The following is a 15,791-nucleotide window of genomic DNA, read 5'->3' as shown; positions in this document are numbered from 1 at the left end:
ACGTAGGGTGCGATCACCCAAGTTACCTGGATTCTGGATTTGTCATTTTGTTTTTCTTGTCGTCGTTCCTGACTGAATTGTTGGACTGCAGACGCATCATTCGTTATTATCGTACTTGAACTCTGATCGGCGATGTGATTCTGGATTATATGCTTCATTCGCCATATATGTATTTCTATCTGACTGTGTTTTCTCTACCTAAATGCATGCTGTGGTTGGCAATACAGAAAGCTCTGTAATAAGTTGCATATAGACGCTACCCAAGTCTTTCAGGCAAGGAAGGACTAGAGAGAGAAACATGAAGGTAGAGAGGAGAACACTAGCTAGCTAGCTGCTTGATTCCTCGAACCTCCTGGACGAGAACCGGCGGAACAGGCTCCTGAGGCTACGCCTGCTCTCCCTCGCCCGCTTCCCTCCTCCGGCGCGCGTGGCGTCTTTGTCGGTGAAGGCACGCCTTGCTGGCCTGGCCGTGGCCTCGTCCACGATGGCGAGGCTGGACTCGATCTTCTGCGCCACGGTGACCAGCTCGTAGGTGTCCCACAGCGACTGCGTGAAGTCCCACGGCCTGCTGTTTGGCGGCTTGGCCGCCGCCGCCGCGGCCTCCAGCTTGAACCGCGACGGCCTGTAGCGCGGGGCGCCCGCGCGGCGCGCGCCCAGACCGGCGGCACCGTCGTCTTCCGCCGGCGCGCGGGACGGCCGCGGGTTGCCCGAGTGCGCGTACCACGCCTGCGCCACCGCCTTGACCAGCTCGATGTCCACGTCGTCCGCCGAGCTCCTCATGCCGATGCCGATGCCGACGCCGGCGCGGTGCGTGCGTGGGTGGGTGGGGTTTTGTGTTCGGCATTCGGCGGCGCACGGGTGGACGTGAGCGGCTGAGTTTGAGCCCGTCGCTTTGGCGGCTACGGCGTGCCCGGTTATCAGCCTCACGTTCACAAGTGGCGCAAGAGAGAATCCAACGGTAGCCGCATTCGTTTTGAACTACTTGAAAGTTTTGCAAGTGTAATAGGATTATGCGTGTGGGCGGCTGCCCATGTAGTTTTTGTGGTGTATGCAGCACTTGGAGTTGGGTTGACGAGATGAAAGCTACTCCACACCAGTGGCGGAGCTTCAACGAATGGGCAGGCCAAGATAAGACAAAAACATAAATTGTTAGGCATTACTACTCCTTAGGGCATCTCCAGCCGTTGGGGGGCGCCTAAAATCGCCGTCTGGGGATGAGCCGGCGCAAAAATTGGGCCTGAAGGCGAGTTGGTCCCCAGCCGCCGGCTCCAGGGCCGTTCCCAGGCACGTTTTAAAATAAAAGAAGTTTGGCTTAAACACGATAAATTTCGGTCAAATACGATAAATTTCGGCACATTTCGGCGAAGTTCACGGATTTTCATTACATAGCACATATACATAAACTAATCTAAAGGAAAAACTGGCTGAAGTCGCCGCCGTCGCCGCCATCGTCGTCGTTGGCCTTCTCCTCCTTGACGCGGGCGCCCCTGCTGGACCCTTGCCCGGCGTCGCCATGGCGGACTGGTGGCGGCGCATCGTCGTTGTCATCGTCGCTATCGTAGATGACGACGACTCCGCCTTCGTCGCGGCCGCGTCGACACTCCGCGAAGCGAAGCAGGGCGGCGCACTGGCGCTCCTTCGCCTTCTCCAGGCGCTCCTTCTCCATCGCTATGGAGTCCCTGCGCGCCCATTCCAGGGCCGCGTCGTCGTCGTCGAGCTCCATCGTCACCGGCGCGGCCGGCTCCTTCTTCACCGGCGCGAGCCCCGGCTCCGTCTTTGGCTTGACGAAGCGCGGAGGAGGAGCCGATGAGTAGGCGCGCCGGCCGCCCTCGTTGATGACGATGCCGGCGCTGCGAGTGCGCCGGCCGAGCGGCGTCTCCGCCGCGGGCTCGGCCTTGACGCCGAGCAGGGCCGGAGTGCCGGAGGAGTGCGATGAAGATCGGGAGGAGGAAGAAGAGGAGGAGGACCCGAACCTCCTTGGCGCCCATGGCCCGGCGCGTCAGTGCTGCGCCGGGGCGGCCGCCCTCGCCGGGTACGCCAACGGCGGGTCGTTGCCGCCCTCGAGATACGTCAGCACGCCCTCGAGTGTGCGGCCGGGGACGCCCCACCACAGGTGGCGCCCCTCGCTGTTCTGCCGGCCGCCGACCACCAGCGCGCCGTTGATGGACGCCAAGCGCTGCTGCTGGCGGCGCTCGAAATACGCCGCCCAAGCCGCGTGGTTGTCGGCGGCGTACTGGGGGAGGGAGAGTTGGGCGTCGGTGAGGGAGGCGCGCACGACCTCGACTTCCTTGGCGAAGTACTTCGGCTTCGCCACGGCGTCGGGCAACGGGGGAATGGGCACTCCCCCGGCGCTGAGTCTTCACCCCGTCGGCCCGGCGCGCATGTCCGGCGGCGCCGGGATGTTCGCCTGGAACAGGAGCCAGGACTCCTGTTCGCGGAGCGAACGGCGGCCGAAGCCGTTGGCCGCCGCCTCGTCTCCGGGGAAGCGTTCCGCCATGGCGACGGACTCGGGAGAGGTAGAGAGATAGAGGGAGGGGCTGGGCGGCGGCGCTCGGGAGAGGTAGGGAGAGAGAGGGGCTGGGCGGCGGCGAGGGGCGGGGCTGGTGTGGGCACAGGCGAGTGCAGGCCACCGGCTATATAGCCGCGCCGCACCCGTGTGTACGCGTGCGAGGGAGGGGAGGCGTCGGCGCGTCGTCCCGTGACGCGCCGCCCGTGAGGAATCAATGGCAAGGCTGACCGGTGGCAGCCTTGGCGTTGATTCCCCGCGGGAACCGAGGCCGTTGGGGGAAGACGAGGCGCCGTGTCGCTGACGCGGCTGGCCCGCGGCTTTTTCGCGCCAAAACAGCTCGCCCTGGCGCCCCCGGCGTCCCCCGGCGCGCCGGGTTCGGTCTGAATCCGTCGGCGCTGTTTTCGGCACAGGCCGGCGAAAATCAAGCTCCTGGGGGCGCGACTGAGCCATTTTTTTAGTGCCGGCGCGAAAAAATTGCCTAGGGAGGCCTTTCTAGAGGCGCGGCTGGAGATGCCCTTACTCCCTATCTTTTGTTTGTTTTCATTGGTTAATAAACAAGTTACTACCTCCATTTCAAAATATAAGATGTTTTGATAGGCTACTTTATATTTTAGAATGGAGGTAGTACGTGCAAGATGATCTTCATACACCGAATGACTTTTGATTCCTCGATAAATATATATTTCCCCATCTTATATTTCTAACAAAATGCATTAATTTACACTCAGTTCAACCAATGGGTTAAAAGAAACAGCGCTCCTTCGTAGATAATCAGAACTTACCTAGTGGAATCGGGAGGTGAACATTGAGCTCGGAGAGACATGGGGCTATAGTCATCATAGACAATTGTCTTCCTGGAACCGTGGGTCCTATGTTGCCATGTCGCATACAGTTTTCTTTCCTTAATCGTGTGCGATGACTCTTTGATTGTACGCATTTATTTTTTGGACAAACGGTTTTATATTTGTATTGTCTGCAATGTTGACATTGCACACAATGATTCCCATCATGTGCGATTATGAGGGCTTAATAGTTCGCTCGTGTACCAGTGTTATGTTTCAACCAACTATCCAAAAGTCTGAATTGATGAAGAGAGACGGCATTATTTTCCAACACTCCTCTCATGTCTATACTTATTTAGTTCTTAGACGTCCCTTCATGTGTATACTTATTTAGTTTTTAGACGTGAAATTGATGTAGGCTGCAATTTTTTTTAATAATGTGTTGGGAGGGTCCTTTTGATTCTGATATCATATTGAATTCATTCGCAAGCCAGTTACTCTAAATGTCCAAACTAATGAAGAAAGGTGAAAAATATATTTTTAACAGTAACAACTATTACACATATACCCTAATTTAGCAAATATATGTAGGGTTGTACATTCCCGTATAACAAATTCACGGGACAATAGAGCATTGATGCCTCTTTATGTGTGAAAGTGTCCTTCTCAGCTTGAGCTCATATGAGTTCGGGTGAACAATAAAATCCAAAAATAATTAAAAATTTATAAAATTCTGAATCATTTTTGTGATAAATTTTGACAAATTCAATTCTTGCAAAGTTTCATTATGAAGAGATTCGTGGAAGTCATGGCAAAAAAACCGATGCTCCAAAATGCTTTTGGAAACATTTTTTTTTGCATCAATATTTTTTTTGTCACAACTTCCATGAATGTATTTTACGACAGAACTTGGCAAACATTGAAAACATTTATCAAAGTTTGACACAAAGAAAATTCAGAAATTTTTGATTTATTTTCAATTGTTTCAATTTACTGTTCACGCGAGCACATATGAACTCGAGCTCAGCTAATCTACGGCCTATGTGCCTCTGTCGATGGTAATTCCACTGTGTTTGCAGAGTAGCATTCTGACCATGAACAGAAACGCAATCTTTTGTATTGGGCCTGGAAGGTATACTTTAGGACAGTTTGACAGAAACCACCCTATCATGCTGTGTGCCTGTGTTAGGTTTCGGTGAATTACATAACTGAACTTCTACTCGGAAGTTGCCGTTTCATGCTCTTTGTACTGTGCATATACAACTAAGTACGTAGGTAACCTAGAGGGAATATCACAGTTCGTAAGTGCAATACTCCTTTTGTATAGCTTTGGCATATTAAGCATCTTCTGCAGTTCATGTGAAAAGTGTGCTCTTGCATATTCCACGCTATTGTTCTTCTTTGTTTGGACAAAATGTGAACTACACATCTATCACTTTTGCATACTGTACTGTATTTGACGAATTTATCTCCTTCCTTGACCTAGTAGCCTGCGCAAGTATAAAAGTAGGATTTTAAGAAACAATGGACAGTGAGTTCAGAAAATACTCACTCGGATCAAAATACATGACATTATTACTTTACACAACCTTCAGCCGCAACTTTGAGTGTTGGTTTTTTATATGAATATATGCAAGTAAAATATTATAGAACGAGACTAACGTCCGGACGGCAGGAAATTAGCAACGGATCCGCACGATCTAATCCCACTTCGCTCCTGCAGCTTGCGATCTCACTAATCACACATGCAGTGCAAACTTCCTCGCGTGCATATGTAAACTCCTTCATGTTAGAGAATAGTTGCATGTAGAAAAAACAAAAAAAAAAGATGTCATCAAGATTCCATCCAAAAATAATATTCAAAATGTTTTATAGCTCAAACCACCGCTCCGATCGAAAAATTGTTTTCACATAAAAGATTCGTCACGACGAGACCTTCGAAACTAGATCCCATGTTGGTATATTTTGACGACTTTTTTTTTCAGGTCAAAAATTACCAGACCCGGACTAAGTAAGTTATCACGTCTATGATACATAAGTTACCATCTCATTTATAAAGAAATTACCGAGGCATCAAAAGTGGTCCTCCAATTCTCCCATATGCAAATGAATTAGAAGACTGAAACGTTGATGTCATCCTTGTTTCCTCCTTATTTTGAAACTTCAAAATGTTTTGTAGCTCAAACCTTCGGTCCGATCAAAAAATTGTTTTCACATAAAAAACACGCCGCGGCGAGATCTTCGAAACTAGATCCTATGTTGATATGTTCCGACGACTTCTATTCGGATCAAAAGTACCACTTGTGGGCTAAGCAATTTATCATGCACATGCTACATATGTTACTGTGTCGTTTACACAAATATTCCCGGGGCATATATCTTCTAACCTTCTTATTAGCTCGGGTTAATATTATTGCGGTGATTGTGCATGTGTTATCACGTATACGATGCGTATAGTACCAAAAAAATTACACGAAAGTTATCAGGGATATGTTTTTAAACAACTCCCGCACCAAAATTATCAGGACCGAGGCACATAAGTTACCAGGTATGAGATGTATGAGTTACCATGCTATTCACATAAAATTTACCGAGTTGATATTTCATCAACCCCTCCCCCATGCCAAAGTTATCAGGACCGAGGTACACAAGTTAGCAGGTCTACGATATGTGAGTTATCATGATATTCAGATAAAAGTTAACGGTGGTATATTTTCATCACCCCCCTCCCCACGCACACACACCATGCTAAAGTTATCAGCACCGAGGTACACAAGTTATCAGGTCTGCGGTCAAAAGTTACCGCGGTGTTTGAACGTGGGTTATCAGCTTTGATGTGGGTGTGTTAACATGCTATTTACACAAATGTTTTCAAGTGGTATATTTTTCAAAAAAAATTCTGGGTCAAAAGTTATCATGGTTTTTTTGTTCCTCTAGTTTATTTGCATGTGAGGAGAAGGTTGGATGACCATTTTTATGGCTCGGTAATATCAAAATGGTAACTTATGTATCACAAGTGTGATAACTTAAGTAACACATACGTGGTAAATTTTGACCTGAAAAAAAAAACGTCGGAACATATCAATATGGGATCTAGTTTCGAAGGTCTCGTCACGACGAATCTTTTATGTGAAAACGGTTTTTCAATCGGACCTACGGTTTAGGCTACATATAATTTTAAATTTTTTGCATTGGGAAGAATCTTTGATGACATCATCATTTTTGTTTTTTCCATAGATGCATGCATACATGTAAGTGAGAAAGCGAACATGCATTGGCTAAAAGTGACATGCGCGTGTGATTAGGAAAAAAGAAACCGACATGCGCATGATTAGATAAAAAGAAACTGTCATGTGTGTGATTAGCAAAAAGGGTGCAAACGCATGCAGCCCTTGATACAAAAATCTGACGGCAACGCGTCCGTGTGGATCTGTTGCAATCTGCCAGTCGGCAGGATTTTAGTTTTTCCGAATATTATAACATATCATATTCAAGAACTGCTTTTAGTGAAAAATATAGTTGCAACATTTTTATCTAACCAACCTAAACATTTTTTTAATGAATTGTGGTCAAAGATAAAGAAATTTGGTTGCGCTAACAAAGGTAGCATAATGTAGTGTGTGTGATGCAAAAATCGTGTCAATGACGCAAACCTTTGTGTTTGTATTTCTCCATGCTTTGTCCATCTCCTCGTACACATCTTTTATTGTTGGACGTCCTACGCTAGAGTGTGCCACACAGAGGACTCCAATCTTTAATATCAATACAAAATCTTCGATATTAACTTCATCTCGAACGCGCGAGTCTATGAATTCATCCAGTGGTTTTTTCCCAGTTACGACATCTTTTGCCTTGAGACAAGAACGGAGAGCAAATTAGGTGCGTCAAAAACTTGAGTTCCTTGACTGTAGGTCAAGATAAGAACAACCAATGGTGAGAATAACTTCTGAAATTTACTTGCCGAGTTCCTTCTCAGTGTAATAGGGATATGATTCTGAAAAGATATGGCTGAACTTACCTTCTTGGTGAGAGAATCGCGCGCAACAATGTCAAGCTCTATGACCTTTCTTCCTGACAGAAGCTGCAGCACAACCACACCAAAGCTGTAGATATCACTTGCGCAGGTAAGCTTGGAGTGTGTTATGTACTCCGGATCCATGTAGCCGATGGTTCCCCTCACATCGGTGAAGACCTTGGTCTCCTCCATTTGCAGCATTTTTGCCAGCCCAAAATCAGACAGCTTAGGCTCCATGTCCTCTGTCAGCAAGATGTTGGTAAGCTGTAAAAATGAATTAAGCACACAAAAGATAAGATGGCTTCGCAAATTTTGCGTGCTTATGTTGTGGGATCGAATATACAAGGATATTCTCACCTTAATATCTCTATGTACAATGCACCCATCGGAGTGTGTGTGAAGGAACCTTAGTACAGATGCACAGTCCCTAAGGATCTTCACCCTTGTCGGCCATGAGAGCACAGAGTCACTTCCTGCCAATCAAGAGCATGCAAAACTTGTAGTAATTCAACACTCTAGCTAGCTTAAATACAGTATTAAACATGATGGATGGATCCTTCTTACTGAGGAGATTCTGGGCAAGGTTGCCATTGGCGCAGTACTCGTAGACGAGGTACTGGTCGCTGCCGTCGTCGCAGTAGCCGAAGAGGCAGACGAGGTTGGGGTGCCTGACCTTGGACAGCCCGTCCGCCTCCCTGGTGAAGGAGCCGGACATGGCCGTCCGGTGGATGTGCTTGATGGCCACGAGCTGGCCGCTGGGCAGCACCCCCTGGTACACCTGCCCCGCGCTGCCGGACCCCAGGTAGATCCGGCTGTTGGCGTAGTCCAACGCCCGCTCGATCTCGGCCTTGGTGAACCTGTACAGCCCCGACCACCGGTTGATCACCTCCCCGCCGTGCACCTTCATCTCGTCGTCGGACGAGCCGATGGTGTCATCGTCTGATCTTCCCTTGGGCGTCAGGTACTTGACGATGGCGAGGGCGAGGGCCAGCATCATGACGGGGAACAGTATCAGGATCGCCAGCAAGCTACCTGGAAATGTGTTAGGCTGGATCAATTCATTCATCGACTATTAATCCTTCATTAGTTAAGTATGCATGTACTCAAGCTAGAAGGCGTACGTTTGATCCTGACGTAGTCGCCTTCTGCAATTTCCAAAAGGAAGGATAGTGTTAGTGGTCCTTGAGATGGGTTGTTAAAAATTACTCCCTCCGTCTCATAATATAAGAGTGTTTTTGACACTAAGGGAGTACTTGAGAGAGAAAACCTCTCGTGATTGACGCTTTTCAGAAATCAAACCTGTGACAATATCTGGATCACCCTTGCAGCCAAGCAAGGCTACCAAGATCAAGACTAGGCAGAGCACCGCTTTCTCCATCTTCAGTTTGTAGTTCCCTGCAATCATACGGGGACGAACTTTGCGACTACTCCCATGGAGCCTCATTTATAGGCAGTCTCACCCTAGTTACCATCGTTGGTAACAGCTAGGTGTATGTGTCCGAGCTGGATATTCTTCTTGCAGGGTCCGGTACTCGACTAGTTTAAGGACCTCTCGCCTTCTCGTATGCATTGGTCTTGGCGCACCTAGCTAAGTATGCACCGTTGCTCACTGTTTACCCTTTTGTTTGGGCGGGGAATCTTGGGCGAACTGTGTCTTGTACTATTAGCTTGCTTTCAGTTTCAGGGCATAGTTCGGACTTTGGACCAATCGTTCGTGGTCACAGAGGCGTGAGATTGAGGTTCTGCTTGTATTGTGCACTCCAAAGAAATGTGGTGCACTAGTGCAGGAGCGAGGTCCAGTCTTGGCTGAGTTGGACTTGTAGTTTGTAAACCCCAATGAACACACCAGTAACAACACTGTTCATTCATACAATTAAAAACATGCAGTACAATTGTAAGTTAATGCATCAAGAGAGATATGATCCGTTCCAACAAATCACATACAGGCTAAAATAGTAGCAAGGAAAATTAGCCAACTTACTTAGTATTTTCTGAGCTTCCTTACAAAAAGGGTTCCCCGCTTTATATTATAAAGCATAACCGCCAAGCATCCAACAATTATGAGAGTACAAGTTCAGGGTACGAACAACAAATAAACGAGGTCCGGCTGGGGGCACAGCCAAACAAGCCCCAAACACAAGAAAAAAGCGACTCTAATCAGGCTCCGGTGGTGGGGGAGGTGACGGCGGGGCCATCGCGGCTGCAGAGGAGCGAAGACCTGCGGCGATGGAGTTGATGAAGCCACGATCACACCGCTTGCTGAGCGGTCTCCAGAGCTGTAGAAATCCACACATTTTAAAGATGGAATTAGTCACACGGCAATGAATCATGTGCTTGATCACCAGTTTATTGCGACAATTCCAGAGGGTCCACGCCAGGGTACCCACCGCCACCCAAATGGAGGATCTACTAATAGGGGGGAATTTAGGATCTCCCTGAACAAGTCTGGGAGATTATCATGGCACCACGTCCCACCCACGACATCCCGGAAGCAACTCCATAGGAATCGCGCCACCGAGCACCGAAAGAAGATATGCTTGGAGTCTTCCGGGACTCCACATAAGGGACAAAGGCCATCACCCGGGCCATTACGCTTCTAGACCTCCGTGCCCGAGGGCAGGCGGCCACGAACCCATTACCACAAGAAGATACATATCTTAAGTGGTAACTTGATCTCCCATAGTACCATAAGCTCAGTGGGACCCAGAGTCAGCAAAATTGCGCGGTATAAAGATTTAGTGGAGAATGTCCCACTTGGCTCAAGGTGCCACGCAATAGAGTCCGGCTCGAGCGAGGGAGTGTGCAGAGCCATGCACTCCAAAAGCTCGCCCCATTGTTCTCGCTCAAGCTCCCCAAAGGTGCGACGAAAGGCGATGGCGCCTATGAAGGAAATATGCCCTAGAGCCAATAATAAAGTTGTTATTTATATTTCCTTATATCATGATAAATGTTTATTATTCATGCTAGAATTGTATAAACCGGAAACTTAATACATGTGTGAATACATAGACAAACAGAGTGTCACTAGTATGCCTCTACTTGACTAGCTTGTTAATCAAAGATGGTTAAGTTTCCTAGCCATGAACAAGAGTTGTCATTTGATGAACGGGATCACATCATTAGAGAATGATGTGATTGACTTGACCCATCCGTTAGCTTAGCACTATGATCGTTTAGTTTATTGCTATTGCTTTCTTCATAACTTATACATGTTCCTATGACTATGAGATTATGTAACTCCCGAATACCGGAGGAACACTTAGTGTGCTATCAAACGTCACAAGGTGATTATAAAGATGCTCTACAGGTGTCTCCGATGGTGTTTGTTGAGTTGGCATAGCTCGAGATTAGGATTTGTCACTCTGATTGTCGGAGAGGTATCTCTGGGCCCTCTCGGTAATGCACATCACTATAAGCCTTGCAAGCAATGTGACTAATAAGTTAGTTGCGGGATGATACATTACGGAACGAGTAAAGAGACTTGCCGGTAATGAGATTGAACTAGGTATTGAGATACCGACGATCGAATCTCGGGCAAGTAACATACCGATGACAAAGGGAACAAAGTATGTTGTTATGCGGTTTGACCGATAAAAATCTTCGTAGAATATGTAGGAACCAATATGAGCATCCAGGTTCCGCTATTGGTTATTGACCGGCAGTGAGTCTCGGTCATGTCTACATAGTTCTCGAACCCGTAGGGTCCGCACGCGTAACGTTCGATGACGATCGGTATTATGAGTTTATGTGTTTTGATGTACCGAAGGTATTCCAGAGTCCCGGATGTGATCACGGACATAACGAGGAGTCTCGAAATGGTCGAGACATAAAGATCGATATATTGGAAGGCTATGTTTGGATATCGGAATGGTTGCGGATGAGTTTGGACATTTACCGAAGTACCGGGGGGTTACCAGAACCCCCCGGGGAGTCAATGGGCCTTATTGGGCCTTAGTGGGAGAGAGGAGGAGGCGGCCAAGTGGAGGGCGCCCCCCAATCCCAATCCGAATTGGGTGGGGGCCGACCCCCCCTTTCGTTCCCTCTCTCTCCCTCTTCCTTCTTCTCCTACTCCAACTAGGGAAGGGGGGAAACCTACTCCTACTGGGAGTAGGACTCCCCCTTGGGCGCGCCATAGAGAGGGTCAGCCCTCCCCTTCTCCCCTCCTTTATATACGGGGGAGGGGGGCACCCCATAGACTCACAAGTTTTGATAGTTGTCTTAGCCGTGTGCGGTGCCCCCCTCCATAGATTTCCACATCGGTCATATCGTTGTAGTGCTTAGGCGAAGCCCTGCATCGGTAACTTCATTATTACTGTCATCACGCCGTCGTACTGATGAAACTCTCCCTCGGCCTCAGCTGGATCAAGAGTACGAGGGACGTCACCGAGCTGAACGTGTGCAGATCGCGGAGGTGCCGTGCGTTCGATACTTGGATCGGTTGGATCGCGAAGACGTTCGACTACATCAACAACGTTACTAAACGCTTCCGCTTTCGGTCTACGAGGGTACGTGGACACACTCTCCCGCTCGTTGCTATGCATCACCTAGATGGATCTTGCATGCGCGTAGGATTTTTTTTGAAATTACTGCGTTCCCCAACAGCCTATGTCATGAAGGGTGGCTCCCACCGAAAGACGTGGGTGGGAGCATATCGAGAATAGGGCATGGAACCTTTTCGCGAACGGGCTGGTTGCGGACCATCTGTCCAGCCAGAATAAGGTATTGGAGCCAGAGCCCACAAGATGTGCCAATCCGGAGAACCGACATCAATTGAACAATTGACTGCCAGAACTGGGATCCCCCAACCCGGGGGGCAAAGGCGAGAGGTTGTCCGCGTAGGTATTTTGCGCGGATAATATCCAACCACAGGCCACCGACACCCATCTCAATGGGCCATAGCCACTTGGCGAGAAGTGCGATATTCATACGCTTCGAGGAGATAACACCAAGGCCACCCTGATCCTTGGGTTTGCAGATCTCAGACCACTTGATCATGTGGTATTTCTGCTTATTGCCTTCTCCCGCCTAGAAGAACCGGGAGAGGTACTTGGCGATCTCCTGATGGAGGGATGAGTTAACCACCCGTACTGCCTTGGAGAGCCACCTCCCTTGCCACGGTTCCACCCGAAATTGGAGTTTGGAAACCATAGGGCGGAGGTCCTTTTCCTGAAGGCGAACATCACTAATCGGCATGCCCAGATAAGTCGTCGGGAAGGATCCCAAGCGACAGTTGAGGCAGTTAGTTATACGGTTCGCCTCCTCCGCGGAGTATCCAAGTACCATCACCTCGCTCTTCGCAAAGTTAATAGTAAGACCCGACATCTCCTGGAAGCAGAGTAGCATGAACTTGAGGTGTTGGATGTCCTCATCTGAGCCCTCTACCATCAGAATTGTATCGTCCGCATACTGAAGATGCATTAGCCCCTCATCTCCGGTGAGATGGGGACAAATACCTCTAATGCGGCCTGCCCGCCGTGCCAAATCCAAGATTGTAGCCAAGGCGTCGACCACCAAGTTAAAAAGGAAGGGGGAGAGGGGATCTCCCTGGCGCACCCCCTGACCCGTGGGAAAATATGGCCCCACCTCCCCGTTGATGTTAATCGCCGTGCGTCCACTGGTCACTAATTGCATTACGCGGGTAACCCAATAAGGGCCGAATCCGCGTTTCAACATAACCTCCCGAAGGAAGGACCAGTGTACTGAGTCGTAAGCCTTGTGAAAGTCTATCTTAAAGAAGACCGCACGGAGGTGTTTATGTCTAAGCTTCCTTCACCCCTCCAAATAGCATTCAAACATTATTCAGGATGTGGCTAAACGGATAGAGACCAATATTGTGAGACATGTTCAGATAGAAGTATGTGCATTACTTTTGGCTATATGGAACTGTAGAAATGACATGTTTTTTAACAGACAAACTTGTATCAATTTCCCGCAGGTTATCTATAGGGCCACTGTTTGGATCTGTATGTAGTCGTTACTCACTCCTGTGGAAGCCAGGGAGCCTTTGGTTACTGGGTCTGCTCAATGGGAGATAGCTCGGGATATCTGCAACCGGTTTGGATGATGGTCCAATAATATGATAGGTGTTTAGTCATCTCCTCTTATTTTCCGGTTGTGGCATATTAGATTTTTTTTATTTTTCTTCATTCTGAGCGAGTTTGTTGTGGATTACAGACTGACTTGTCGATCACTTTGCTTAATAAAAAGACTGCATGCATCATTTTGATGCAGAGGCCAGAGGTAATTCTCTTTCTCTAAAAAAATATGCTTCGTCGCCCAACCTTTCAAGAAGAGGCATCCTGACCTGGCCATAGAGAAAACTAGCACTCATCACTTGGAGGAAAAAAGGAAAGAGAAAAATCAAGACTTGTAATCCAGCATCTATTAGAACATCGAGAACACAAGCATGAGTAGTGTTTCATCACACCGATGAGCTGAACCTGTGTAAAATAAAAATAAAACCAGGTCTTTGTGCATTTGATCTAATTATTTGAAAATTAATAAAAATATGCAGCAGAGTCCTGCTGATTCCCTAAAGAAAAATCTAAGAAAGAACATGCAGTGGTTTAGCCCCTGTCCGAACAACTAAAGAGGGTCGCCTTAATCACCAATATCGATGAGCTCACCGCGACAACTCAGTGAGTTCCGTCGGTAACACGTGTCGAACGCCGTTCCACATGCTCCATGAACAATATGAAAAAGTGGAAAACTACAAGGACGGTGCCAAATCGTACCCATCCACATACCCTGAATTACAAAAAGCAAGCCCACATACTCCCCAGAGAAGTTAAAAAAATCTCAAAAAGACCTGAAAATTGTATCCTACGAAAACTGAGTGAAATCACTGTTTAGAAGTACCCCTGGTAAAGGTCATCTCACCCTCCCATTTTTCGTAGATTGATTTATTTAAAACGTTTTATCACTTTAATCGTGCGTCCAAACCGTGAACTGTTTTCACCATTGAATTTCTCATGTAGAGATCTTCAAAACTAGATCCCACGTTAATAGATTTTGATGAACTGTTTTTCACAAAAATTGAATACCGAAAAAACCAAAAACCTTCAAAAATAAAATCCGGCCAAAAAATGAAAATCGAAAAAAGCACGCAACCGAAAAAGAAATACTGAAAAAAGCAGAAGAAAAAACCGAGGCCCAGAAGCACGATTGTGGTTTTTCAATTTTCCTTTACCTTTTTGAGAAGCACGAGTTTTTTTCCGAGAAGCCTAGCATGCAACATTTTTTTACCTTTTTTGTGAAAACAAATCAAAACCCAAAAGCAAAAACAAAACATCTAATATTTGGAAACACGTACAGAAAAATACAAATAAAAACAAAACAAAATCTAGAGGTAGGGCCCAACACGTGACACTTGACGATGGTAGGGCCCACCACTTGGTGGACTCACATGCCAAGAAGGGGAGATCCACAAGGGATAATCCTTAGATAGTTGCTCGAAATCACTAACAAAGGAGCACTCTTTGCAAAAGTTAGTCCCACCTCCTCAGGTTACGATAAGTGGCGCACTGGGCCACTTGTCGTAACTTGTGAGTTTTTTCTTTTTTCGTAAATCTGTTTATTTAAAACATTTTATCTCTTAAACTATGCGTCCAAATCTTGAACCGTTTTCACCGTTAGATTCCTCCCGTCGAGGTCTTCAAAACTAGATCTCACGTTGATAGGTTTTGACAAACTTTTTTCAAGAAAAAAATGATGAAAAGAACCGGCGAGAAAACTAAACCGGGACCACGTGTTTTTTGGGAAAGAGGCACGGCTGTGCCTCTCACCCAAGAAAATCCAGGCCTCTTGCAAAAGCAAAACGTGCCTCTCACGAAAGCAAAAGAAATGAAAACACATTTTTTTCATTCCGAGAGGCACATACCGAAGCAAAACCGTACTTTCTGCGGAAGGAAAAAAAAGAAAACACATTTTTTCCGTTTCCGAGAAGCACGACCCACAGAAGAAAAACGCGTTTTTCATAAAAAAATAAATTATTTTTTCAAAAGCTAAGAAAGGCCGGTGAAACACCGGAAAAAACCTATCTAAAAAGGCAAAAATGCGTGCGAAAAACAATCCGAAAGAAGCGCCCAGAACGCGACACATGATGGCGGCTGAGAACGCGCCGCGCTCTAAGCCCACCCCAAGTGACACTTAGGGAGGCTCCCGAACAAGGGCACCCCTATTTCTCGCTTTAAGCGAGCACATGAGATGCCTCGCTCTGGGAGGAGCCCAGATGGGCCGGCCCAGCAGTGCGGGACGCCACGACCTGTTTTTGTGCTTTTTTCTTGTGTTGTTCGTTCTCCTTTTTTGCTTTATTTTGTTACTATTTTATATACTTAAAAATATTATATATATATATGAAAAACACATTTGAAAAATATTAAAGAAGTATTTGAAAATGTTAAATCAGTATTAAAAAAATTTCACCAAATATTTGTAAAATGTTGAACAAAGTATTTGAAAATTTTTGAATATGTATTAAAAATAT

At 47.1% G+C, this 15,791-nt stretch overlaps 2 protein-coding genes across 2 annotated transcripts; both read right to left on the bottom strand.

Annotated features, from left to right (window-relative positions):
* Window positions 1-215: 215 nt before the first annotated feature.
* LOC125513542 lies at window positions 216-953 on the bottom strand. The gene has a single exon (XM_048678667.1). It carries the CDS (start codon window positions 778-780, stop codon window positions 328-330), a length of 453 nt encoding a protein of 150 aa, XP_048534624.1. The 5' UTR covers window positions 781-953; the 3' UTR covers window positions 216-327.
* Window positions 954-4,510: 3,557 nt separating this feature from the next.
* On the bottom strand, window positions 4,511-8,684 carry LOC125512141 (putative serine/threonine-protein kinase). The gene is made up of 7 exons (XM_048677220.1): window positions 8,606-8,684; window positions 8,428-8,451; window positions 7,871-8,338; window positions 7,664-7,779; window positions 7,310-7,570; window positions 6,945-7,142; window positions 4,511-4,781 (listed from the first exon to the last, which is right to left on the bottom strand). Exons 1-7 carry the CDS (start codon window positions 8,682-8,684, stop codon window positions 4,713-4,715), a joined length of 1,215 nt encoding a protein of 404 aa, XP_048533177.1. The 3' UTR covers window positions 4,511-4,712.
* Between the last annotated feature and the right edge of the window lie 7,107 nt (window positions 8,685-15,791).

The sequence above is a fragment of the Triticum urartu genome, chromosome 6 (genome assembly GCF_003073215.2).
Source record: "Triticum urartu cultivar G1812 chromosome 6, Tu2.1, whole genome shotgun sequence".
NCBI classification, from domain to species: domain Eukaryota; kingdom Viridiplantae; phylum Streptophyta; class Magnoliopsida; order Poales; family Poaceae; genus Triticum; species Triticum urartu.
The sequence above is the reverse complement of the archived record's forward strand: the minus strand, read 5'-3'. Positions and strand labels throughout refer to the sequence as shown.

Coding starts and splice junctions, on each gene's coding strand:
- LOC125513542 (XM_048678667.1), bottom strand. CDS start 780: ATGAGGAGCTCGGCGGACGACGTGGACATCGAGCTGGTCAAGGCGGTG.
- LOC125512141 (XM_048677220.1), bottom strand. CDS start 8,684: ATGGAGAAAGCGGTGCTCTGCCTAGTCTTGATCTTGGTAGCCTTGCTT. Junction 8,339..8,427: donor CGACTACGTCAGGATCAAAC/GTACGCCTTCTA, acceptor ACACATTTCCAG/GTAGCTTGCTGGCGATCCTG. Junction 7,143..7,309: donor GCGATTCTCTCACCAAGAAG/GTAAGTTCAGCC, acceptor TCTTGTCTCAAG/GCAAAAGATGTCGTAACTGG.